Here is a 25065-nt window from a genome sequence, read left to right as displayed (position 1 = left end):
AGGCCTCTTCCTCAAGAATTCCTTCTTCTCTTCCAACGAGTGGAAGCGTAGTATGAGAGCTCTCCCCTTTGAAGACTCTCCCGTGCCATCACTTTTCTTACCTACCCTCCATGCCTTTGTGTGCAAAGGCTTCTCCATCCCCATCATGGATGTAAGGCTTGTGACCTCTTTCTCTACATTGTTTTTGTCCTTGAGACCGGTCACTCTCACATGTGCTCGCATCCGCCTTCTTTGTTCCTCTTCGAGGGTCATGTTGATAAGCGTTGGTGTACAAGGAGTTTCTTGACCTTTCTCTTTCTTGGCGACCTCAATCCATTTTTCGGCCTCGTCCGCCTTTTTCTGTGTCCTTGTTATCATCTCCACCCATGAAAATGTCTTTGCCACACTGAGTTTCTCTTCTTCTGTGATCATCCTTACCTGTTCCTTGATTTCCTTGATTTCATCTATTACCGAGGGTTGAAATTCGCCTTCCTCTAGCCCACTGCTTACTCTATCAGCAAGCTCCTGTTTAAGGGCTGACACTTCTTTTTTGAGTGTCCGTATCTCGGCGTTTGGGTTATCCTGTTTGAGGGCTAAGACTTCTTCTTTGAGTGTCTGTATTTCTGTGTTAAGGCTCTCTTTCTCCTTCTTCCACTGTGCGCCTTCATTGAAGACCATCTGAAGGAGGTTGGCCTTCTCCTTCCACCATCCTTCCATCTCTGTTTTCCACTCCTTCATTTCCCTCTCCATCTGTGCCATCCGCTTGTTCATGAGCATGAAGGTTGCCTTTACTCGCGACTTGCAAACAGGTGAGACATTGACGGCTTCCGTGTCCTGTGCAGGGGAGATTGCTTCCATGTTTTGTCGTTCAAGAGATGTATCGGGCTCACTTACCATTTCGCACGCAGAATTTTTTGCTGAATCCTACGCGTATGATTTCCCGTATGATGCCCAGCTGAGCTACGTGTATGATGACCCTCCTACGCCTAATGAGTAAAAGCGCCTACCTGAGTGAATGATGTTACCGCCTACGAGTATGATGATGCCGCCCGTGCGCTCTTGCCGCCGTCTACACGTATGATTTCTCTGTCTGCATTGTTTCCGCCTGCGTATCTGACCGCCAGCTTCTGCTGTCCAGTTGATGAACGTTACAAGCCGGTGGAGCTGGTGGGCACTGTAAAGGGTGACGGTGTTGATAAAGAGAGAGAGAGAGAGGGTGCGCCAGTGACCTGCTCCCTCTGCATTTCTGCAACCCTGCACGTTCAGCAGCTCCTGCACGCTCAACAACCCCAGCCGCTCTGCTGCCCTAAGAGCCCATGCTCTGCTAGAAACCTGTGCGTTGTGGTGCTGAGGCTGAGAACTTGCGCGCTGTGGTGCTGAGGCTGAAATCTGCGCGCTGTGGTGCTGAGGCTGAGACCTGCGCGCTGTGGAGCTGACTAAAACCTGCGCGCTGAGTTGCTGAGGCTGAAGCCTGCTCGCGAGAGAAAGAGGACGACCCCCTGCTCGCTGAAGCCTGCGTGCTGTGGAGCTGACTGAAGCCTGCTCGCTGAGAGAGAGAGAGAGAGAGAGAGAGAGAGAGAGAGAGAGAGAGAGAGAGAGAGTTGCAATGCTATTCGTTGTTTGAGTGTGAAGGTATTTTTTTTAGGTTGACCATGAGGATTCAACACATCGGGCATTACTTGATTTCAACTGCTTGTGGGCGAGTGAATATGGACACAATTCTCACTTGGTATATTCCTCCGGTCGTTCAATGCAAAGATACTTAGAGCTGGAAAAGGTCGCCCCCCTCTTGACTCCTGACGTACTCATACTATCGGTGGGTACCGAAATACGATTAGGAACATCTTTGGAGGTTGACAAAGCATGGGCAAAAGAGTTAGACGATGGTTGGAATCGTGATATCATTGTGGAGGAAGCTTTGAAGCTCTCTAGCCTTCGATTTCAGGTAATGGTCTGTTGTTGGATAATTACTCATTGAGGTGGATATGTAGTTGGTGCAATGTAAGGTGCACTATTATGCTTTATATATATATATTTAATTATGTATCGTTTATGTGTATGTGCATGTGCATGATTGAAAAGTTTGCCTTGAATGATTGCCAATTCATCTCACAAAACCAACCCATCAGCTGCCCCTTTGCTTAAAGTGCCCCCTTTTCTTGTGTTAACAACACCTTGGCTTAAGAAAATTAGGAAGTTGATTGTACTTGAGAGAGCTCTTTTTATTTCCTTTGGAAAATGTGGATTCTGATGTGACAGCAATGCAGGAAGAGCCCGATCAAGGCTTACATAAAGTGAGCTTTAAGGTGGACAGAGCTAAAGGACAAGACATGCAAGAGACTTTTTCGAAAAGGCTATCAGAGAGAGGGGTAATTGATGTTTCAGATTTAAGGTTCTTCTTGTCAGTTATGTCTTCAATTTAATCTTGAATTCAGCTCAGTGACTGTTTGGCAAGTTAATATTAACCACTCCATTCGGGATACAAAACGTTCTTATCTATTTTGTTTATTCTTTTGCCAGCATTGTACAAGCATAGGCCCAGCGTGTTAATTTTGCACCATGCTGAAGCTTGTTTTTCAGATAGATTTCTGTTTCTATCTTTTTTTTTCCTTGTTATACTTTGGGGGGAGAGTCGTGCACGTGGTTTTTGGGGGTGGGGGGGGGTGGGTGAAGGAGGAGGGTTGTGGTGTGGTGTGGTGAGTAGTTCAGGCACTGAGCTTCCCTTCTGGATTTTGGCCTTTGCAGTTGGGAAAAAGCCTTATTAAGGGGAAGCTATGATCTGGAAGAGGCCTTATCTAGGAGGCAACGGGCTGCACAATTCATTGAGCCTACCTAGTTCCTAAACTCAGTTAATGGTCAATAATCTACAAGAGCCACATGCACTGCCAACAAAGTCAGAAAAGCATAGAATTTGAGGGTCAGACTTGTAACCTGCATGTTGACTGAGTGACTCAGGCCCTCCCAGTTGACTATAACTCTGGGAATTTGCCTTTAGCTTTCAAGGCTTAGTGCCTACGAGTGTCTTTTGTGCAAGAAAAGTTTGTACAGGTTTTCTATTTACTACAAGTACAGTTCTCACAGTTTTGATGTTTTGGACACAGTTCAGGGTGTTCAACTCCTAAAACGTAAGAATTCTGTTGTTGCCAATCAGAGTTAGATCTTTAAGCTTTGCAACAGTGCAGTTATCCTTTCATATGCTGAGATTTTCCGTATGCGTTTACTGCTGCAGCTGAGAGTTAAAGTGCTTTACAGTAGTGGCATAGACTTGGATGTGTTGCCTTATAAAGCTGGGAAAGGTCAAGCTCTTGCGTACCTTCTCAAGAAGCTGAACCAGAATGACATTACACATAAGAATGTTCTTGTTTGTGGAGACTCTGGAAATGATATAGACCTTTTCACTGTGGAAGGTGTTCATGGTGTCATTGTAAGAGCTTAAGTGCCTTAATTTCTGGTAAGTTTCACATTGTTATCATTCACCAGTCGGCATAACTGTGATTGATCAGTTTTCATTATTGAAACCAGGTTGCAAATGCACAAGAAGAGCTGGAGAGATGGCATCAGCTCCATGGTTCTAATGCAAACATTTTCCGAGCAAGTCAAAGATGTGCAGGGGGCATCATGGAGGCATTGCAATATTTTAGATTTGGACCTCAATTGCATCTGAAAGATAAAGCGAATCATGAATCTCTTCCTCTTTTTGCTGAAAGGTCTGTACCTTTTCCTGCAGCAGTGCACAGGGAGGTCGTTGAATTCAATGAGTTCATGATAAACTGGCTTTTGGGGGAGGTTTCAAACACGGAATCCTCTTTTGCAAGACTTTCTGGAGTAATCGTAAGTGCATATATGCCCATGTTTCTGCATATCTTAATGCTGTTTTGATCCTCTTAGTTCCCTCCAGTGTATTGGTCTAGCACAGACATGAAATATTTATTTTAGCTTTTATATGTAAGGGCCCTGATTTGACATGCCAAACACTTTAAAGGTCTGTAGTACTGGAGGTGGGCAAAACATAAATCATCTTTCTTTCGATGATAATGGATGATAGAAAATACACTACTTCCATTTAATGCATCTCTCATGAAATCCTATTTTGCAAAGGATTACAATGTTAGACAAGAGTGCTTCTCTTGTTCCTTTTTCTTAGTTTTAGGGCCTATGAGCTCCTTCCTTACCGCTCATGGTACTGGCTTGCACTGGATTTGGATGTGCATCATTGAGGATGAACTTCTGGATGCCTCACGTGCTGATGATATAGTACTTTGGTAGTCTCAAGCAACTAAGGGAGTTCTTTTATATGGCTCCCAAGGTGCACACAACTTGGCTTAAACTTTATGAGCCAATGGCAAACAATAATCCACCTCAAGCATCATTGAGGATGGACTTCTGGATGCCTCACGTGCTGATGATATAGTACTTTGGTTGTCTCAAGCAACTAAGGGAGTTGTTTTATATGGCTCCCAATGTGCACACAACTTGGCTTAAGCTTTATGAGCCAACGGCAAACAATAATCCACCTCAAGCATCATTGAGGATGATTTTCTGGATGCCTCACGTGCTGATGATATAGTACTTTGGTTGTCTCAAGCAACTAAGGGAGTTCTTTTATATGGCTCCCAAGGTGCACACAACTTGGCTTAAACTTTATGAGCCAATGGCAGCGCAGTGGATAGTTTACTGGCCTCTCAACTCGTCCATGTGAGCTCAAGTCCTGCCATCTCAGCAGTGACATTTTTAATCCATTCATCGGTGACATATCCGGGAGTCCAGCTATTGACCTTATGGTCCCATGCACTCGACTCGTTCCAATTGAGCTATTGCCAGATCATCCTCATTCTGTGTGTGTGTGTGTGTTTGTGTGCCATTGAGTTGATTTGGGGGATCGCGGGTCTATACAGATTAGTGATGGACGTGTATGCACTCCAGAGAGGATATCTGATTTAGCTCACTCTGATTACAGTCTCCTACTGTCACCAGGAGGTGTAGTTTCCTGTTGCCTTCCGTAAATAAGTACTAGATATTTTTATTTATTTTTATTTTTACTTGTTTTCCCCGGAACCCTTGAAAAGGTGCAAGTGGACATTGCATGGCCAGTGTGAAACGGCGGCGGCCGAATAGGTTTCTCACAGCGGGAGTCTGGGTCGGTCGGTCAGTCTGGGACTGGTCGGGCCAGTTAACACTGGATTCTGACGAGTATGGAAGCTTGTGTGCGCCAAATGAAGTCTAGGCCACTCAGAAAGTCACTTATAACTTTATAAGTCAGTGGGACCTAGAGAATTAACTCAAAAGGGGCAAATTGGACACATGGCGGCTCCAGGCAATTTTGCCACTTCCAGCATGAAGAGGGGGCGCCCAATTTGAGAGAGGAGGTTGATTTTTGAACACAAGTGACCTACAGTGTGTGTGTGAGTAGTGGGTGCAGGTCTACAGCTTTAATGGAAAGCTTGCCTTCTCCTCTGTCTCATGTAGCGCGATGACTTGCTCTCGTGCATCTCTCTCTCTCCCCTTTGGCACATATGGTAATGCCCCACTAGTTGGGCTACTCAGTTGAACATGTATAGTTCTGGGGGTTTATGCGCGTTTGCCAAGGCAAGAGCCTTCTGAACAGGAACCGGATTAACTAATTGCTAATCCCCCACAGGTATGCACAGTTCCATCGCAAAAGATTGCGAGTTCGGAGAGTTTTCTCGCGTGAAAACTCGTCCAATTCACAGGGGAACTGTCCCATTGCATGCGGGAGCCCTTGGGACACGCGTAGGCGTGTTCGCTCCGCTAAAAATGATCCGAAACAGCGAATTACAGCGTGCTGTGTTTTTCTGCAGGTTTAGGGTTTCGCACCTAAACTGCAACGGAACCCCGGGGGAGCCTCGTGAGAGCCTTGGGATTCGTGTACAGGCTTTTGGGCACCCGGCAGTGAAAAACAGGGAATTACAGCCCGCTGAAATTCTGTGACAGCTCACCAGAAAGCTTCCAGATAGCGAGGGAATCCGTCCTAGAAAGGTGCTTTTGAACTACTAGGGTTTTTGCGTCGTTATGCTGCCAAAATCAGGTTGAAAACCTGCGTTTTCAGCCCTCGCGAGGTTTGGACAGCTTTGTGAAAGCTTGTGCGAAGTGGTCGGATCGTCTACCTTAATTTGAATAAAGAAATACCGAAAGGGGCGCCGGTCTTTGGGGCCTACAGGGTGTCGGTCTCGTGTGTGCAGTGACATTCTAGTCGTTGGATGCAACTGTGTTCTCTTCCCTTCTCAGTGCTCTGTGTAAAGTTAACAGGTAATTGAAATAGTACCGCCCTCTACGTTGTACAGGCCGGTTACATGGTTCCATCGACGGGATAGTCACTTTTTCTTCAAAACGTGCAGCGTGGATTGTTGTGGGTGAAAGAAACACAGAGCTTGTCGTTATGGCAGAGAAGAGAGACCAAGTACCTGAAGAGGGATCTTCCTCACATGGCACGGAGAAAGTTCCTTCAACTCTTCAAGAAGAGGACAGGTTGTTTAGAACTCAACTGCGTTGCTGCATGGACATGTTTCAGCAGTTGGCTAACAACCCAAGGATGCAGGAGTTCTTACAGGCTCCGACACAAGGTTTTCAGCCTCCTACACAAGGCATGACTGAGCCGTTGCAGCAAAAGGAGATTTCCAATGCGCAGAGGACTCATGATGCTCGAGGGAAAGCCCCATGTGGTTGAGCAACTAGCGGTGTCCAATGATCCAAAGCAACTTGCTTTAGCTGGATAGGAACCAATTGTGAATGGTCAAGGGAGTAATGAACACGCTATGCGTCAGACCCTTCCATTACCTAATACTTATCTTGGTTATTTTGGAGGTGGTTCAGTGTTTCAAGCCATGGCTGGACCTTCCACAGGTTATATGCCAGGGAATGTGTTCGGGACAATGCAAACAGGCATGGGTGACCCTATGTACGCGAACATGGGTGTCCAACCAGGTTTTCAGGGTGCCTATGGCCAGTTTCGAGTGCCTGGAACACAATTTGGTATGGCTGGTTTTTCGCAGCCATACGTACAAAATGCAGATATGACAGGGAAAACAGTTGATGCGAGTGCTGGAATGAACACTCATGGAGCACAACTGTTACAGGCACCTATTTATGATAATGTGGCTCCTTTGAGTCAGCTGAAGGATTACAAGGAAGGTGGGTAGGGAGTGAAGTTTGAAACTTTCAGAGGAACTGAGGATCAATTGAAGGCTTTGACCTTCATACAGCAGTTCGATGCAGCTTATGCTGGAGGAAACTTCACGGAATCTTCAAAGATACGCAAGGCTGCGACTTTCTTGAAAGGGAATGCGCTTCAATGGTGGACCGCATTGTTGAACCAGGGTCAAGCCCCAACAACGTGGGTCCAATTCAAACAGCTTTTTGCGCCTGCATGGTTGACAAACACTTTTGAAGTGGATGTGATGACAGAATGGCACGAGTTGAATGCTAAACAGTGTGCGAACTTGGAAGAGTACAATAAACAATTTTGGGCCGCATTGTTGCCAGTCACCTCTTATAGGTTTGTGCCATTGTCATAACAGATTGAGAAGTACTGTTGCGGATTGCCCAAGAAAATCAGGGACTACTGCACAAAGACTACTGTCATGAATATGTTTCAGTTGATAGAGAATGCAAGAGTGGCCAGCAATCTGTCGAAGGGAGATTCCGATGGATTTAATAGCCACAAGAAAGGGTCCCAGGGCAAACAGTTTTCAGCCAAGGGCAATGTTGCAGCAAAGCCTTCTGAGCCTCCTTCAAAGAAGCCCTCCAATGAAGAAGGTGATACGTCCAAGAAGCAGTCTAAGACGAGGACAAGGACAAAAGAGGCATTTTTCTGGCAAAACTTTTGAAGGACGGAAAGCTCTTAGGGAGGCCAAGAAATGCTACATTTGTGAACAGGAAGGACATTTTGCAAATGAATGCCCACAGAAGAAGTCACAGGATAAGGATGACAAGTTAGACCATAAAGGGAAGAAGCCAAAGCCAAGTGCAGGACTTGTTCCAGATTTGGTTGGAGACCAGCCAAACACAAATGCCACAGAGCTTTTCAAAGCTTGGGGCAAAGTTAGAGACCATACAGTGTTGGTTTTCTTTGATCCAGGAGCCCATGCAAATTTCATATCACCAGAATTGGCATCAAAGTTGGGCATTCGTGCAGAGGAGATTGGTATGACATGGGAAGTAGGTTTGGCATGCCCAGGTCATTCAGAGCCCGTTACTCCCATTTTGGGAAAGCTTCGTCCGCACATTCAGAGTTATGTCGATGCGGAAGAGTTTCATATTATGCCACTTGAGGGCTGTGATGTGTTACCGGGTATCTCATGGTGTTACAGGTTGCATGCTATGGTGGATACTTACAACAAAAAGATTACCCTTGTACATAGAGAAAAGACTCATGTCCTTGATGTAAAGCTTAAAGGCGAGTCTGTTCCAGTTGTTTCTGCTTCTGCTATTTCATCTGTAATAAAGAATCATCTTTCTGCGTACTTGATCTTTGCAAAAGAAGTACCTCAAGTTGTATCTAATTTGTCTACCTTAGATAAAGACAGGTCAACTTTTTTGAGTGGTTTCAGTGATTACTTCGTTAGCGTAGGAGCCTAAATCTCAATGCTGCGCTCTCATTAACCCACGTGGCTGAAAATCTCCGCCGTGAAAATTTACAAAAAAAACAGTATTGCAGGTTCGCAGGTAAACAAAAGCAGTGTCGCAGGTTCGCAGAGGCAGCAGTTCACAGGTTTGTCTTTGCCACAGAGAGAGAGAGAGAGAGAGAGAGAGAGAGAGAGAGAGAGAGAGAGAGAGAGAGAGAGAGAGAGAGAGAGAGAGAGAGAGAGAGAGATAACAATTAACCACATGTGTGTATTTGGAGGCAAACCTGCAGTGCTCCCTGATGACGAAGATGGCACGCTAATGATGCAGTGGCGGCTGGTAGGGAGATCAGGTTGCATCCGAGTGGCTTTGAGTGTCATAGCAGCTAAAAGAATGGGGCAGGTAGGTGCCAAGGCAAGTGTACGTGGACTGGGGCGAGAATGATGACATGGCCCAAAACAAGCAGATGGGCACGATGTAGGAGCAGAGGTCCCATGAAAGTTGAAAGAGAAGGGGGGCGAGGAAGGAACTGTCCATATTATCAAGAGGCTATGGCACCATGTACAGGGCAGAGGGTGTGCGCAAGCAATACGACCATCCGAGCATGAGAGGGATAGATCGAAAAGGTATGGAAGGGAGAGTAGAAGGCTGAATGCAAAAGGGGGACCTCGAAGCGATAGGGGAGAGCGGAGGTAGTTGCAAGCGCACCAAAGGGAGCCATCGCGCATAATAAAAAGAGGAGCTGTAGAGCCTGTTGTGATCATCCGAGAAGCCATACTGCATAGGACTAGAAGCTCGAGAAAAGGATCGAGCATGATTGTGGGATCAAGCTTCACAGCCATACGGCTTGACAGTAGATCTCAACACCTGTGTGAGAGAGCAAGGGTGGGTGAGGATCGGCGAACAACCATACATCATCGTGTAGAGAGAGCACTGTCTTATAAAGGTGATGTCGCAAGGCCGGCAGGTACTGAGGCGACAACAACTTAGTAGGAGGGAGTAAGGTCGTGAACTAATTATGGGTCAAGCGTATGGCATGGAGCAAACCCAAAAGGGAGAGAGATATGGTATGTCACATTTGAGGTTGTGGTCACGGTGTGGTTGAGCATGTGTCACAGCATGTGGGGAGGTTGTGGCCGAGGGTTTGGTGGGGTAGGTTGTAAGCGGGGTGAGAGTATGCGCTTGAGATTGCAAGCACGTGTGGTTGCATGCAACAGATCAACGTGCTCACAAGAGAAGAATGATAGCAATGACAAGTGGCAAACAACAATAACGTCGATGGCGATAACATTGCCACTTCAAATCTGAAGAAGATTGCACCACCTCAAATCCCTTCTAATTTGTGCCTCACCGTCAAAATGCCAGTCCGCGGCGACCGAATGATGTGGTATGCGAACGATGTATTTGGACTGCACTGCATAAATATTGGAGCATGCAATGTGACATTCTTGCTCACAATCTAGAAATATGTCCTTCTTGCGCAGCCACATACCTCACATATAGAGACAAACAAGGTCGTTAGATAAATGAAGTAGACACTCCTGTTACGCTCACTTCTCTACTATTGTTGGGTGCTTTGGAACACGCAGAAGTCAAATACTCATGGACGACCTGTACTTCTTGTAAAAAATCTAATTACCATCTAAGATATGTTGTCATCCATGCACCTAACTACATAAAACGAATTCTGTCTGCACGACAACTACATGCACAGTTTCTTAGCATTATAGACGTATCGATCAATGTGACAAAAACTACACATGCAATAACACAAGGATTATTGGAGTGGAGGCTTTTGCTAGATAACCCACTGATATCTTAGTCAAGTAACGCTAGTCTATACTCTACAACTCATGAACTATCCACCTCATCCATATCAGATGTCTTAGCTTTCAATATCAAGAAGAACAATCCCATATTACAGAGATATAAGTGCATGGTTGAACAACCACACAAAAGAATAGGATTGTGTATATTGTCTAAAGAGGTTCTAGGCACAATGATCTGTCACCATTCACAACTACAACCCTTTGACCTGATGGGTCAAGCGCAGAAAAAAATAGCTTCTCGATTTTGGAAACATTAGCTGAGCCATCAAGATAACACATATATACCATATTAATTGATGTACTTAGCTTCGTGTCCTCTTATAAACATAATAATATCTTTGTGGCGGTCTTCTTTTCTTTACTGCTAGTTGCTTGATGTCATTTTTCATATGACGCTGTATTCTATAGATGTTTTATAGCAAGACCCTTGACTAACAATATCAGAGCGAAATTTTAAGCCCATATCGGCATCTTGCGTTCACACATGGCTGCAAGATACACACGTAAGTGATTGCTTCTGGAGAGAGGCCCTCGTTTTGGATCCTCTGAAAACAGCTGAGAGATTTCTGGACCGGCTCCTGATGTGCAATCAATGCACTGGGCAAGAAGCTCCGCAAGCTCGTTTTGTGATTTCTAAAGTGCACCACATTCAGCATACATATCGACCAAGGCATTCCCAAACACGACAAGTTTTATAAACAACCCTTGCTGGGCATATCCTGCAATGAACACGTTGCATGCCGCTGCAATGTTGGGCATACCTTGCAATCAAATAACGCTTTGCCCGAAGTCTGCCAGCTTAGCCGTTTCCGGCCTCCCTCTCCTCTGCAGCAGAATGATATCTGGCTTCACATCCAGATGCAACACTCCGTTCTCCTCGTGGAGAACCTTAGAGCGGTGACCATGGCCTTCACCACCAGCGCCCCCTCATGGCACGTCATGTAGAGCCTCTGCCTCCTCCTCCCATTCATCATGTCAAGTGGCGTTCCACCTTTGCACAAATCCATCGCTACGCAGGGCCTCCCATCGCCATCTGTTAGATGCACCCTACGCAGTCTCACTATCGGCATTACTGCTGCGACCGCTTGAGTGGATAGGCGCCGCATGATGCAGATCTCTACCCTATCCAGCCGAAGATGGTGCTTGCGGTGCATTTCATGAGCAGAAAGCTCTTTGACCAAGGTCTTGCAGGCCATGATATGCTCTGCCCCGCAAGGTCGCAGCTCTAACTCGCCGCCCGCTGTTGTTACTTTGATGATTCCTTCTGACTTTGAATACTTGCCCATAGCCTCCCTCGCCAAGAGATCCTATTATCTCCAAATTGGATATGGTGACCATGGACAACCTCGTACTGTCAATACTGCTGCATGCTGTCTCCAAGGGCGGCCATTCCTGCGCTTCTTTGGTTACAACCAAGGGAGTCCTGATCTGCATGGCCGCCAGCTCGTACTGTTGCTGAGCATTATAACCCATCATGATCTCTCTCTCGGATTTAGGTTTAGGCGCAACAATAAGATTGTCGCGATGAATACCAGCTACTTTAGCTGGCGGAGGCCCAACAAATGCTCTTGCTACTGCTGCTTGACGCACGATATGCAGCAGGAGAGGATGGCGTCCGCCAGCTTGCATCGGAGTAGTACGTTGAGCATCCGGTAGACGCACTGCCTTTGTGGTATTATAAACAGTCCAGAGCTTGCTGGCCCGGCCGTTGTTGTGCATATCCTGCAGTCAGCGCGTTCGGGAAGACGATATCCCGCACAGGAGCACCACATCTGGCATACATATCGACCAAGGCATTGCCAAGCATGGCAGTTTTTTGCAACGGCCTCTTACTAACAATATCAGAGTGAACTTTTAAGCCCAAACCAGCGTCTTGTGTGCTTTCAAGATGCACGATTATGTGGTTGCATCTGGAGGGAGGCCTTATCTTTGCACCTGCTGAAAACAGTCCAGAGCTTGCCGGCTCGGCCGTTGTTGGGCATATCCCTCAATCAGTGCATTCCAACAGACGACATTCCGGACAGGAAGCTGCTCAATTAGTTTTCGTGCTTTCTCAAGCCGTATCTGAAGTGCCCCATAGTTGGCGTATATTCCCGCACTCAATGCACTGCAGGAGACGGCATTCGGGAGCAGAAGCTCTGCAAGCACGTTTTGTGCTTTCTGAAGTGCACTACATTCAACATACTTATCAACCAAGGCATTGCCAAGCACTACAACTTTTTGAAAAAGCCCTAGCTGAAGTGTCCCACATTTTGCGTATGCATCAATGAAGGCGGTGCCAAGCATGCCATCTCTTTTACAGAGCATCTTGCATCGAGCCACATGCCTGCAAGATGCATATGTAGGTGATAGCATCTGGAGAAAGGCCCTCGCTTCGCACCTGTTCAAAACAATGCATAGCTTCCTGGCCCGGCTGTTGTCGGCGGGCATATCCTGCGATTAGTGCATTCCAAAAGACGACATCCCGCACAGGAGCACCACATTTGGCGTACATATCAACCAAGGCATTGGCAGGCCCAGCAGGTTTCTGCCACTAACAATATCAAAACAAAATTTAAGCCCATATCGGCATCTTGCGTACACACACATGGCTTCAAGATGCACGCATATGTGATTGCTTCTGGAGAGAGGCCCTCGCTTCGGATCCATTGAAAACAGCCAAGAGATTTCTGGCCCAGCTCCTATGCGCTTATCCCGTAATCAATGCACTGGGGCAATAAGCTCCTCAAGCTCATTTTGTGCTTTCTGAAGTGCACCACACTCACGTATCAACCAAGGCATTCCCAAGCATGACAAGTTTTATAAACAACCCTTGCTGAAGTGTCCCACATTTACCATACATATTGACCAAGGCAGTGCCAAGCACGCCATCTCTATTTGCATAGAGTGACATGCCTGCAAGATGCACACGTAGGTGACAGCGTCTAGACAAAGGCCTTCGCATTGCACATGCTGAAAACAGTCCAGAGCTTGCTGGCCGTTGTTGGGCATATCCTGCAGTCAGTGCGTTCCAAAAGACGATATCCCGCACAAGAGCACCACATCTGGCATACATATCGACTAAGGCATTGCCAAGCATGGCAGTTTTTTGCAACGGCCTCTTACTAACAATATCAGAGTGAACTTTTAAGCCCAAACCAGCGTCTTGTGTGATTTCAAGATGCACGCTTATGTGGTTGCATCTAGAGGGAGGCCTTCTCTTTGCACCTGCTGAAAACAGTCCAGAGCTTGCTGGCTCGGCCGTTGTTGGGCATATCCCTCAATCAGTGCATTCCAAGAGACGACATTCCGGACAGGAAGCTTCTCAAGTAGTTTTCGTGCTTTCTAAAGCCGTATCTGAAGTGCCCCATAGTTGGCGTATATTCCCGCAATCAATGCACTGCAGGGGATGGCATTCGGGAGTAGAAGCTCTGTAAGCACGTTTTGTGCTTTCTGAAGTGCACTACATTCAGCATACGTATCAACCAAGGCATTGCCAAGCACTACAACTTTTTGAAAAAGCCCTAGCTGAAGTGTCCCACATTTTGCGTACGTATCAACGAAGGTGGTGCCAAGCATGCCATCTCTTTTACAAAGCATTTTGCATCGAGCCACATGCCTGCAAGATGCATACGTAGGTGATATCATCTGGAGAAAGGCCCTCGCTTCGCACCTGTTGAAAACAATGCATAGCTTCCTGGCCTGGCTGTTGTCGGGCATATCCCGCGATTAGTGCATTCCAAAAGACGACATCCCGCACAGGAGCACCACATTTGGCGTACATATCAACCAAGGCATTGGCAGGCCCAGCAGGTTTTTGCCACTAACAATATCAAAGTGAAATTTTAAGCCCATATCGGCATCTTGCGTACACACACATGGCTTCAAGATGCACGCATATGTGATTGCTTCTAGAGAGAGGCCCTCGCTTCAGATCCATTCAAAACAACCAAGAGATTTCTGGCCCAGCTCCTGATGCGCTTATCCCGCAATCAATGCACTGGGGCAATAAGCTCCTCAAGCTCATTTTGTGCTTTCTGAAGTGCACCACATTCATGTATCGACCAAGGCATTCCCAAGCACGACAAGTTTTATAAACAACCATTGCTGAAGTGTCCCACTTTTGTCATACATATTGAACAAGGCAGCGCCGAGCACGCCATCTCTTTTCGAGAGCAATTTGCATAGAGTGACATGCCTGCAAGATGCACACGTAGGTGACATCGTCTGGACAAGGCCTTCGCTTTGCACATGCTGAAAACAGTCCAGAGCTTGCTGGCCCGGCCGTTGTTGGGCATATCCTGCAATCAGTGCGTTCCAAAAGACGACATCCCGCAGAGGGCATCACATCTGGCATACATATCGACCAAGGCATTGCCAAGCATGGCAGTTTTTTGCAACGGTCTCTTACTAACAATATCAGAGTGAACTTTTAAGCCTAAACCAGCGTCTGGTGTGCTTTCAAGATGCACGCTTATGTGGTTGCATCTGGAGGGAGGCCTTCTCTTTGCACCTGTTGAAAACAGTCCAGAGCTTGCTGGCTCGGCCGTTGTTGGGCATATCCCTCAATCAGTGCATTCCAAGAGACGATATTCCGGAGAGGAAGCTTCTCAAGTAGTTTTCGTGCTTTCTCAAGCACACCACAATTGGCATACATATTGATCAAGACAATGCCAGGCATTGTATCTTGAACTTTTTGAACAACCCTTGACTATAGCACTCTCATCATGTTCAATGCTTCGATGAGAAGAAAATAGTAATTACAATAGTGCCCTTGCAGTCATGCAGGCTAATGATGCACTCTAGTTGTTTTTCGGACTCTTTGCCAGGGGAGTTACCTCCTGAGAGACCTGAGGATCATACCATAGATCTTGTGCCAGGTTCTAGTCCACCGAATAGACCACCATTCAGGGTTAGGGCAGCCCAGCAGAAAGAGATTATGAGTCAGGTCAACGAGCTTTTAGAGAAGGGGCTGATTCAGCCCAGTTCATCCCCTTTTTGTTCGCCTGTACTCTTAGTGCAGAAGAAGGATGGTTCATGGCGCATGTGCATTGACTATCGCGCCTTGAATAAGAATACCATCAAGAACAGGTTCCCCATACCGAGGATAGATGACATTCTTGATCGGCTTGAGGGAGCGTCATTGTTTACAAGAATAGACCTAAAGAGTGGGTACTATCAGATACGCATTAGGCCAGAAGATGTCCATAAGACTGCGTTTAGGACAACATTTGGTCTCTATGAGTTTCTTGTCATGCCATTTGGTCTCACAAATGCTCCTGCCACGTTTAATAGAATGATGGACAGAATTTTTAGACCACATAGAAACTTCGTGGGTACCTTCTTTGATGACATGATTGTCTATTCGAAGTCAGAAGAGGAGCATAGGGATCACTTGACTGCAGTTTTCAATGAGTTACGTAAGAACAGGCTACTCATTAATGCGAAGAAGAGTGAATTCTTTTTGCAAGAGATTCACTTCCTTGGACACATTGTTTCAAAGGATGGGGTACGCATGGATCGCGCTAAAGTGGAAGCAATTAGGTCATGGACAGACTTGAAGTCCGTACATGACATTCGAAGCTTTCTAGGCTTATGTTCCTACTACAGGAGGTTCATCCGAAATTTTGCTGAGATTGCTTCTCCACTCTATGCACTACAAGGAAAAGGAGTTACTTTCAAGTGGACAGCCAAGGAAATTTTAGCGTTCAAACACTTGAAAGAGAAGCTGACTTCAGATCCGGTAATCATTTTGCCATATCTTTCAAAACCTTTTGTGGTTCAGTGTGATGCGTGTGGCCATAGTCTTGGTGCAGTTCTAATGCAGAATGGCCGAGTAGTCGCATATGAGAGCAGAATTCTTTTGAAGACTGAAAGAAACTTGTAAGTCTATGAGAAAGAATTGTTGGCAGTAATTCATGCTCTCACTAGTTGGAAACACTATCTGCTAGGGGCTGATTTTGTTGTCCAAACGGATCATCAAACCTTGCGATATTTTCTCACATAGACGAAGTTGTCTGAGAAGCACATGCGATGGGCAAACATCTTGTCAATGTTCCATTTTCAGATTGTGCATGTGCAAGGGAAAAAGAACGTGGTGGCTAATGCGTTGTCACGAAAGCCCCAAATTTCAGCAGTGTCAATTCCGTACCATTGTGAACTGGACGAAATGAAGACACAATATGCTGAAGATTCAGATTTTGCAAGGATCTATGACCAGCTTGTTGATGGGCAACATCATGAGCACTATATGCTTAAGAATGACTTTCTCATGATGCATGGAAAGTTATGCGTTACTAAACAGTTACGGCCAAAGATTTTGATGGAAAGTCATGCTCCACCTTATGCTGGGCATCGTGGAATTGATGCGATAGTGAAAGGGGTTAAGGCATTCTTCTATTGGCCAACTTTACGTCAAGATGTTGAGACATTTGTAAGATCATGCTTAGTATGCCAAAAAGTCAAATTTGACAGACAAAAGCAACTGGGATTGTTGCAGCCATTGCCGATCCCTGATAGGCCATGGGAAAGCATAGCAATGGACTTCATCTTTGATCTTCCAAGGACGCAAACAGGCAATGATGGGATTTGGACTATCATTTGTAGGTTCAGTAAGCAGGCCCATTTCATTCCTGTGAGAAAGAAGATAAAGCCAGAACACATGGTCAAGATATTCATGAGCAATATCTTTAAATATCACGGGATGCCCCAGTCAATTGTCAATGACAGGGATCCACGTATGACGAGTCTTTTCTGGAAGGCATTGTTTGAGAACATGGGCATTACGCTAAAGTTCTCTTCTTCGTTTCATCGGCAAACTGATGGATAGTCAGAAGAGGCAAATTCTACTGTTCTGGACTTGCTCAAATGTTATGTGTCAGAGCACAAGGCAACTTGGGAACATCATCTTCCATTGGTTGAATATGCTTACAATAACACTGTGCATACGTCAACAGGTAAGGCACCATTTGAGATAGTGGAAGGAGGGAAGAAAGTCCCGCCCATTTTGCAGACTAAGGACAAGATTTTTGAGGCAGACAAGTATGTGCAAGATATGGATGAAACATATAGGAAGATAAAGATTGCTCTTGAGAAGACTCAGGCTAAGCAAAAGAAAGCTGCTGATCGTCACCGTCGTGAACTTGTATTTTCACTTGGTGATTGGGTGCTTTTGCGCTTTGAAAAGGCCAGGTCAAGGAAAAGGATAGGCAAGGAACGCTTGTTTCCTAAGCTCAGTATGCGATATTATGGTCCTTTTCGGATTTCAGAAAAGATCAGCGATGTAGCTTACAGGTTAAAGCTACCAGAAGGCTAGAAAATACATAATGCTTTTCATGTCAGCCTACTAAGACCCTTTGTTGGTGATGTGCTTGAGAATATGCTTGATGAGGAACAACCCGAAGTCGAAGAATTGGATGAAATCCTTGTTCCTGAACAAATATTGGCACATAAAGAAAGAAAGGTTAGAGGAAAGGATGCAAGACGCTATTTGGTGAAGTTCAAGAACTATCCATCGTTGGATGCCAAATGGATGGAAGAGTCTGAATTGCTTGATTCACCTCAGCTATTGCAATTGTATCTTGAAGCCTTTTAGATGGAACCCACAGTGACTTGATGTAGACTTTTTGGACCAAGGCAAGAGCATGGTTCATGATGCTCAAGAGAGTAGTTAAGCAATTGTATCTACTCTTTCCATAAAGAATTTAGCTAGAGAAGTTTGTGCTTCAGAGTACACTAGAAGGCTTCTATGCTTGATATATGTGTCGTAGCCAGGTTGGTGGGATTGTTTAATCGTCCAACGCTACATTTCCGGAAGCATGTATTTCTTGGATTCCCATCATAGAATATGTGTGATATAAACAGATACCGCATGTATTATTGGCATGCAAGCGAGGTCGCTTGCAATATTTCAAGGGTGGGGTGTGTCACCAGGAGGTGTATTTTTCCTGTTGCCTTCCGTAAATAAGTACTAGATATTTTTATTTATTTTTATTTTTACTTGTTTTCCCCAGAACCCTTGAAAAGGTGCAAGTGGACATTGCATGGCCAGTGTGAAACGGCTGCGGCCGAATAGGTTTCTCACAACGGGAGTCTAGGTCGGTCAGTCTGGGACTGGTCGGGCCAGTTAGCACTGAATTCTGACGAGTATGGAAGCCTGTGTGCGCCAAATGAAGTCTGGGCCACTTGGAAAGTCACTTATAACTTTATAAGTCAGTGGGAACTAGAGAATTAACTCAAAAGGGGCAAACTGGACACATGGCGGCTCCAGGCAATTTTGCCACTTCCAACATGAAGAGGGGGCGCCCAATTTGAGAGAGGAGGTTGATTTTTGAACACAAGTGACCTACAGTGTGTGTGTGAGTAGTGGGTGCAGGTCTATAGCTTTAATGGAAAGCTTGCCTTCTCCTCTGTCTCATGTAGCGCGATGACTTGCTCTCGTGCATCTCTCTCTCCCCTTTGGCACATATGGTAATGCCCCACTAGTTGGGCTACTCAGTTGAACATGTACAGTTCTGGGGGTTTATGCGCGTTTGCCAAGGCAAGAGCCTTCTGAACAGGAACCGGATTAACTAATTGCTAATCCCCCACAGGTATGCACAGTTCCATCGCGAAAGATTGCGAGTTTGGAGAGTTTTCTCGCGTGAAAACTCGTCCAATTCACAAGGGAACTGTCCCATTGCGTGCGGGAGCCCTTGGGACACGCGTAGGCGTGTTCGCTCCGCTAAAAATGATCCGAAACAGCGAATTACAGCGTGCTGTGTTTTTCTGCAGGTTTAGGGTTTCGCACCTAAACTGCAACGGAACCCCGGGGGAGCCTCGTGAGAGCCTTGGGATGCGTGTATAGGCTTTTGGGCACCCGGCAGTGAAAAACAGGGAATTACAGCCCGCTGAAATTCTGTGACAGCTCACGAGAAAGCTTCCAGATAGCGAGGGAATCCGTCCTAGGCAGGTGCTTTTGACCTACTGGGATTTTTGCGTCGTAATGCTGCCAAAATCAGGTTGAAAACCTGCGTTTTCAGCCCTCGCGAGGTTTGGACAGCTTTGTGAAAGCTTGTGCGAAGTGGTCGGATCGTCTACCTTAATTTGAATAAAGAAATACCGAAAGGCGCGCCAGTCTTTGGGGCCTACAGGGTGTCGGTCTCGTGTGCGCAGTGACATTCTAGTTGCTGGATGCAACTGTGTTCTCTTCCCTTCTCAGTGCTCTGTGTAAAGTTAACAGGTAATTGAAATAGTACCGCCCTCTACGTTGTACAGGCCGGTTACATGGTTCCATCGACGGGATAGTCACTTTTTCTTCAAAAAGTGTAGCGTGGATTGTTGTGGGTGAAAGCAACACAAAGCTTGTTGTTATGGCAGAGAAGAGAGACCAAGTACTTGAAGAGGGATCTTCCTCACATGGCACGAAGAAAGTTCCTTCAACTCTTCAAGAAGAGGACATGTTGTTTAGAACTCAACTGCGTTGCTGCATGGACATGTTTCAGCAGTTGGCTAACAACCCAAGGATGCAGGAGTTCTTACAGGCTCCGACACAGGGTTTTCAGCCTCCTACACAGGGCCTCACTTTGGTTTTTGTCACAGGTTAAGAGCTATGGAGTGCTTTCTTTCCCTCTCATGTACAGTGTGGTGCTAGGAGTGATGCCCTGCACGCTATACACTGCTCTCTTTCCCCCCTACGTGCAGTTATGTGATGCCCCACAGGAGGGCTCTTCATTTGATTGATGTACAACTGTGTGGTTTCATGCTTTTGTGCTGAGGCAAGAGCCTTCTTGAGCAGGAACAGGGGTAGCTAGCTGCTACTCCAAAGTAGGCACCGGTGAGGGTCATAACCTCACCGTACAGGTGCGAATTCAGCGCTGTGTGTGCTGTAAATTGACTGTTTTTCAGCCATACGGACGCCAGAACCCTTGGGAATCGTGCCCCACTGTTTGGCAGAGGACAGCTAGGGGATTGTTTGGGGCTGAAAACAGAGAAAAAACCAGTAAATACAGCGTGCTGAATTTACTGTTTTTGGGCAGGAATCCGAGGGTATACGTCAGTGGAAGTGAGTTCTAGCAGGGGAATTGGTTTCGCGCATGTTTTGGGACTGTTATGCTACCGAAATTTGGCCAAATCAGGTAGTATCTAGCGGAATGTAGGTAAAGGATTCCCAAGACTCTACTTTGTAATTTACTCTCTCAAAGTATAAAAAAATACCGAAAGGGGCGCCAATTTTGGGGCCTACAGGTTGTCGGCGTTTGCTCGGAGCATTCTAGCTTCCGAGCCGTGTGTGTGCATAGGTGTTAATTCCCGTTGCAGGTTCCCTTTGCAAAGTGCTCTGTGTGTGTGCCTAAAGTAAAGAATTTCGGGGGAAAGCCAACACCTACCGCCCCACGGGCCGGTTTCAAGGTTCCATTGCCGGGATATCAATCACTTTTTCCTCAAAGAGTGAGCCTCGGTTGTTTTAGGTAAAGACACATCCCTATGGTCTTCGAGATTGGCGAGAGCTCACGGCCACGTCATACTGTACCTCCTGTTAATGTGAATGTCCCTCCAGTAGTACATGGCTTTATGACAGGGCAACTTGAGGATGATGCGTTCAGGACTCAATTAGTTGCTGCGGTGAACGTCTTTTCGCAACTCGTGCAGAATCCAAGGTTTATGGAGTTCTTGCAAGCGCCACCAGTACAACAACAAAATAGGCAACCTACACCGCGTATGGAGCTTGTTGAGGCTCAAGCCCAAGTACTTAATGCGACTCAGCAGGATAGGGAACACTCGCATGTTGCGGAGTCGGGGGCTCCAAAACAGGTTCCTCCCGTGCTTGAACAGGTGGCTGTTCCACAGGTTATGCCAGTTCAGCCCGCCACCTTTCAGAGCCCGCATGCTGTCTTGAATGGACAGGGAACTGGATACCAGGCTATGCACCCAGTTTTACGGTATATCCTGGGTATTTCGGGGGTGGATCAGTGTTCCAAAGTATGGCTGGTTATGCGCCTGGAAGTCAGCCGTACATGCCAGGAACAGTGTTTGGGGGTATGCAAGGCATGATGCCAAACCCCATGTATGGTAGTATCGGCATGCAGCAGGGTTTTCAGTGCAACCACGGCCAGTTTGGGGTGCCACAGGGTCATTTTGGCATGGCTGGTTTTTCTGGACAGCAGCCAGATATCGCACCTCTGACACAAAATGTGAATGGCCAAGATGTGCCGATTATGCCTACTACAGTGCCCATGTTGCAGACCATTACTTGTGACAACTTGGGGGCATTAGAGAAGCCGAAAGCTTACAAAGAAGGTGGTGCAGTTGTAAAGTTTAGTACTTTCAGTGGCTTTGAGGATAAAGCAAAGGCTCTCACTTTCCTCCAGCAGTTTGATACGGCTTATGCAGGAGGGAATTTTACAGAGGCCTCTAAAGTAAGGAAAGCTGCCACTTTCTTAAAGGACAATGTGCTTACATGGTGGACAACATTGTTAATGCAAGGACAGGCACCCGCCACTTGGGTTTACTTCAAGCAAATGTTTGCATCTGCTTGGCTGTCAAATGAATTTGAAGCCGACGTCATGACAGATTGGCACCAGCTTACTTCAGCTACTGTCACAAAACGGGAGCGTACACGAGCGCTTAGAAAATCTGAAAATTATAATTCTTTGAAAACATGAGAAAAGGGAGAAGATAGACACAGTATTGGGGACCAGAAGATGGGCTGGTCCCCCCCCCCCGTTAAGAGTATTCTTTTATTCAGGGAGAATTCTTATACAAGCACGAGAACCCGAGGAAACCCCTCCGTTCTGTAATCTTAGACCCGAAGGTCGTGCTTTCCCGTAAAGGGCTTGGGCACAAGGCCGTTCCTTCCCGTAAGGGACTTAGGCGCGAAGCCGTGCTTTCTCGTAAGGGACTTAGGCGTGAAGCCGTACTTCCCGTGAAGGGCCTTCCCGTGAGACGGGAGATTCCTGCAAAACAAACCACACAAAGCAACAATTCTCAAAGCGTATCAACACCTTATACCTGTCGCTTCTTGCTCGGAGAATCGACCTCCGTACTCAGTCGTCACGCGAATACTTGCAGTTTCTGTCGCCAGACTCTGCTCCAAAACCCTAGCGTTGGTGCTTTTCTGCTGCTTCCGGCCCTCCCAAACTGAAACGTTGGCTACCCTTTTATAGGGTCCGACACCTGGCAGGAATAGGGGTCCAAAAGCAGAACTTGGCGCTCCTAGAGAGAGGAGAGAGAAAATCGCGTTTTCTAGAGAGAGGAGAGAGAGAGAGAGATCGCAATTCAGCCCCCTGCCTTGGTTTTAGCGCTGGCTTTTTCTATAAGAGCCTTGCTTGCTTTATTTTATTAATAAAGGGACCGGTCACTTAAAAGGGACCGGTCACTTTATAAAATAAAGTGTGAACCTGTTCAAACTTATAAAACTCACTCAGTTAGTGAAAACAATGCTACACGGACACATTCCAGGCGTCCCCGGGTGCAGGACACGACACAGATGCAATGCAGACACAGACTCCTCGCGGGAAAACATCTGTCCTCCCGCGACTGTTCCTGCTTTTCGTAAAAAGCGTCATTGAACCCATCTTTATTCTTGTGCTTGCGTTCTTACGCGTATTTTCTTACTCAGTTTGGATTTCCTCCTTAGCCTACGGGATGCCCCCTTACTGATGCACCCGTCACCCATCATGTGACGCATCAGAGGCACTCGTAACCCGGCCCTTTCCATCGAACTTACGGAAACTCCTTCGCGATGTTTACCGTCACCCATCAAATGACACATCAGAGTTGTCCGTTCCTGATGGCAGTTCCTGTAGCTACAATCTTTTTAACAGTTCTTAGTGCACATAATAAAATATCCTAAAAAAGAGATTTAATCATTAAAAATAAGAAAATAGTCCAATTAGCAACATCCCTCTGGCTTCTAAAGAGTTGACCTCAACTGTAGTGCTTGGACATATACCTCCAGTATCTCGGGATAAGTTGCTAGTTCCTCCTGCGTCAACCACCGAGCATCTAGATTCGAGTAGTTCTTAAACTTAACCAAATACTGTTATCTTTCCGGATTTGAGAGACCGCTCCTGATGACTTACTATCTGCTCTGGTTGGAGTATTTCTTCTGTTTCCTCAACCTCAGGAGGTTCCTCAGCACTAGGCTGGCTTGGAGGCGGTCCCACATACGGCCGGAGTAAACTGACATGGAAAGCATTATGGATCTTCCAATTAGGCGGTAGCTCTAATCGGAAAGCGACATCATTCACTCGCTCAGTGATCTTAAACGACCCATAATAACGGGTAGAAAGTTTTACCACTTTCCCCTTATGAGACGCTTGTTTCTTAAGTCTTGCCTTCTCAAACTTGAGTAAGACTAACTGTCCGACTGTTAAGTCTAGATTCCTTCTGTGCTTGTCTGCAACTTTCTTATGCTTTTCCTGAGAGCGTAGAATAGCTCTCCTAACTTGCCCGTAGGCGGTGTCCAAATCCCAGACAAATTCATCTGCTGCAAAGATCTTATCCTTAGTTAAAAGGATCGGTGGAAGCAAAGGCTTACCATAGAGAATCTCAAAAGGTGCTTTCCCCGTCGATGAGTTTATGGTATTGTTATACGCATACTCGACAAGAGGCAAATATTTCTCCCAGTCAGATTGCCGGTCTGACACATAAGCTTTTAACATATCCAATACTGTGGAATTGGCTATCTCACTTTGCCCGTCCGTTTGAGGATGGTAGGCAGATGAAAAATTCAGCTTTGTACCAAGATTATCCATCAAGGCACGCCAAATTTTTTTTGTCATGCGAGGATCTCGATCACTCACAATAGACTTAGGCATTCCATGATGCTTAAAGATCTGTGCCAGGAAGACCCTAGCCATATGATCTGCTTTGATCGTTTTCTTGACTTGTATGAAGTGTGCTTGCTTGCTAAACCTGTCCACAATGGTCCAGATCGCGTCATTTCCAGTCTGAGTTCTAGGGAGGTCCATGATGAAGTCCATGGCAATACTTTCCCAAGGTTCATTAGGCACAGGTAAAGGTTGTAGCAACCCAGGCGTCTTATGCCGATCATACTTCACTTTTTGGCAAACCAAGCATTCCCTGACATACTTATCAATGTCTGCTTTAAGGCTAGGCCAAAAGAATATTCGTAGGGAGAATACCCCGATGACCCGCATAAGGCGAAGCGTGTGCTTCATCCATGATCTTCTTTCTTAATGGTTCCGCCACACATATGGTCTGATGGTGGTAGAGATAACCGTCCCGAATGGAATAGGGAAACTCATTCTCTCCACGATGTAGCTTTCCCCAAATGCTGGAGAAGTCTGGATCATTCGGATACAAATCCGGTAATGCTTCTAATTCTTGGTGATACACCGAAGTGATAGCGTTCACCCTTGGCCGCCTAGACAGTGCGTCTGCGACTACATTCTTACTCCCAGCCGTGTGAAGGATCTGGAAGTGAAACATAGACAAAAAGTTTGCCCACCTCATCTGCTTCTCAGATAGTTTCCTTTGCGTAAGAAAATACCGCAAACTCTGGTGATCAGTCTTGATCACAAAATCCGCTCCTAGAAGATAGTGCTTCCAGTTGGATAAGGCGTGAATCACAGCCATGAGTTCCTTTTCATAGATTGATGCATGCAACTCTGCATCCTTAAGCCGTCTGCTTTCGTAGGCCACTGCATGGCCTTCTTGGTTCAACACTGCTCTGATGCAATCGCCTGAAGCATCGCAG

General features: G+C 46.3%; 1 protein-coding gene across 3 annotated transcripts in view; it reads left to right on the top strand.

Moving 5' to 3' along the window:
• Positions 1–25065, top strand: part of LOC147439686 (sucrose-phosphatase 1-like) — a 64713-nt gene that overhangs the window by 25804 nt on the left and 13844 nt on the right. For 2 of the 3 annotated variants that reach the window (XM_086485507.1, XM_086485506.1), the window contains exons 2-5: positions 1625–1924; positions 2247–2348; positions 3209–3403; positions 3502–3810. In XM_086485507.1, coding sequence (XP_086341633.1) covers positions 1625–1924; positions 2247–2348; positions 3209–3403; positions 3502–3810 — 906 coding nt within the window. Of the gene's footprint in view, positions 1–1624; positions 1925–2246; positions 2349–3208; positions 3404–3501; positions 3811–8645; positions 8708–25065 lie in introns of all 3 variants that reach the window. The other variant, XM_086485508.1, reaches the window with a different exon arrangement.

The sequence above is a fragment of the Adiantum capillus-veneris genome, chromosome 16 (genome assembly GCF_014529385.1).
Source record: "Adiantum capillus-veneris isolate H3 chromosome 16, ASM1452938v2, whole genome shotgun sequence".
In the NCBI taxonomy this organism is placed as follows: Eukaryota; Viridiplantae; Streptophyta; class Polypodiopsida; order Polypodiales; family Pteridaceae; genus Adiantum; species Adiantum capillus-veneris.
This window is presented reverse-complemented; position numbering and strand designations above follow the sequence as displayed.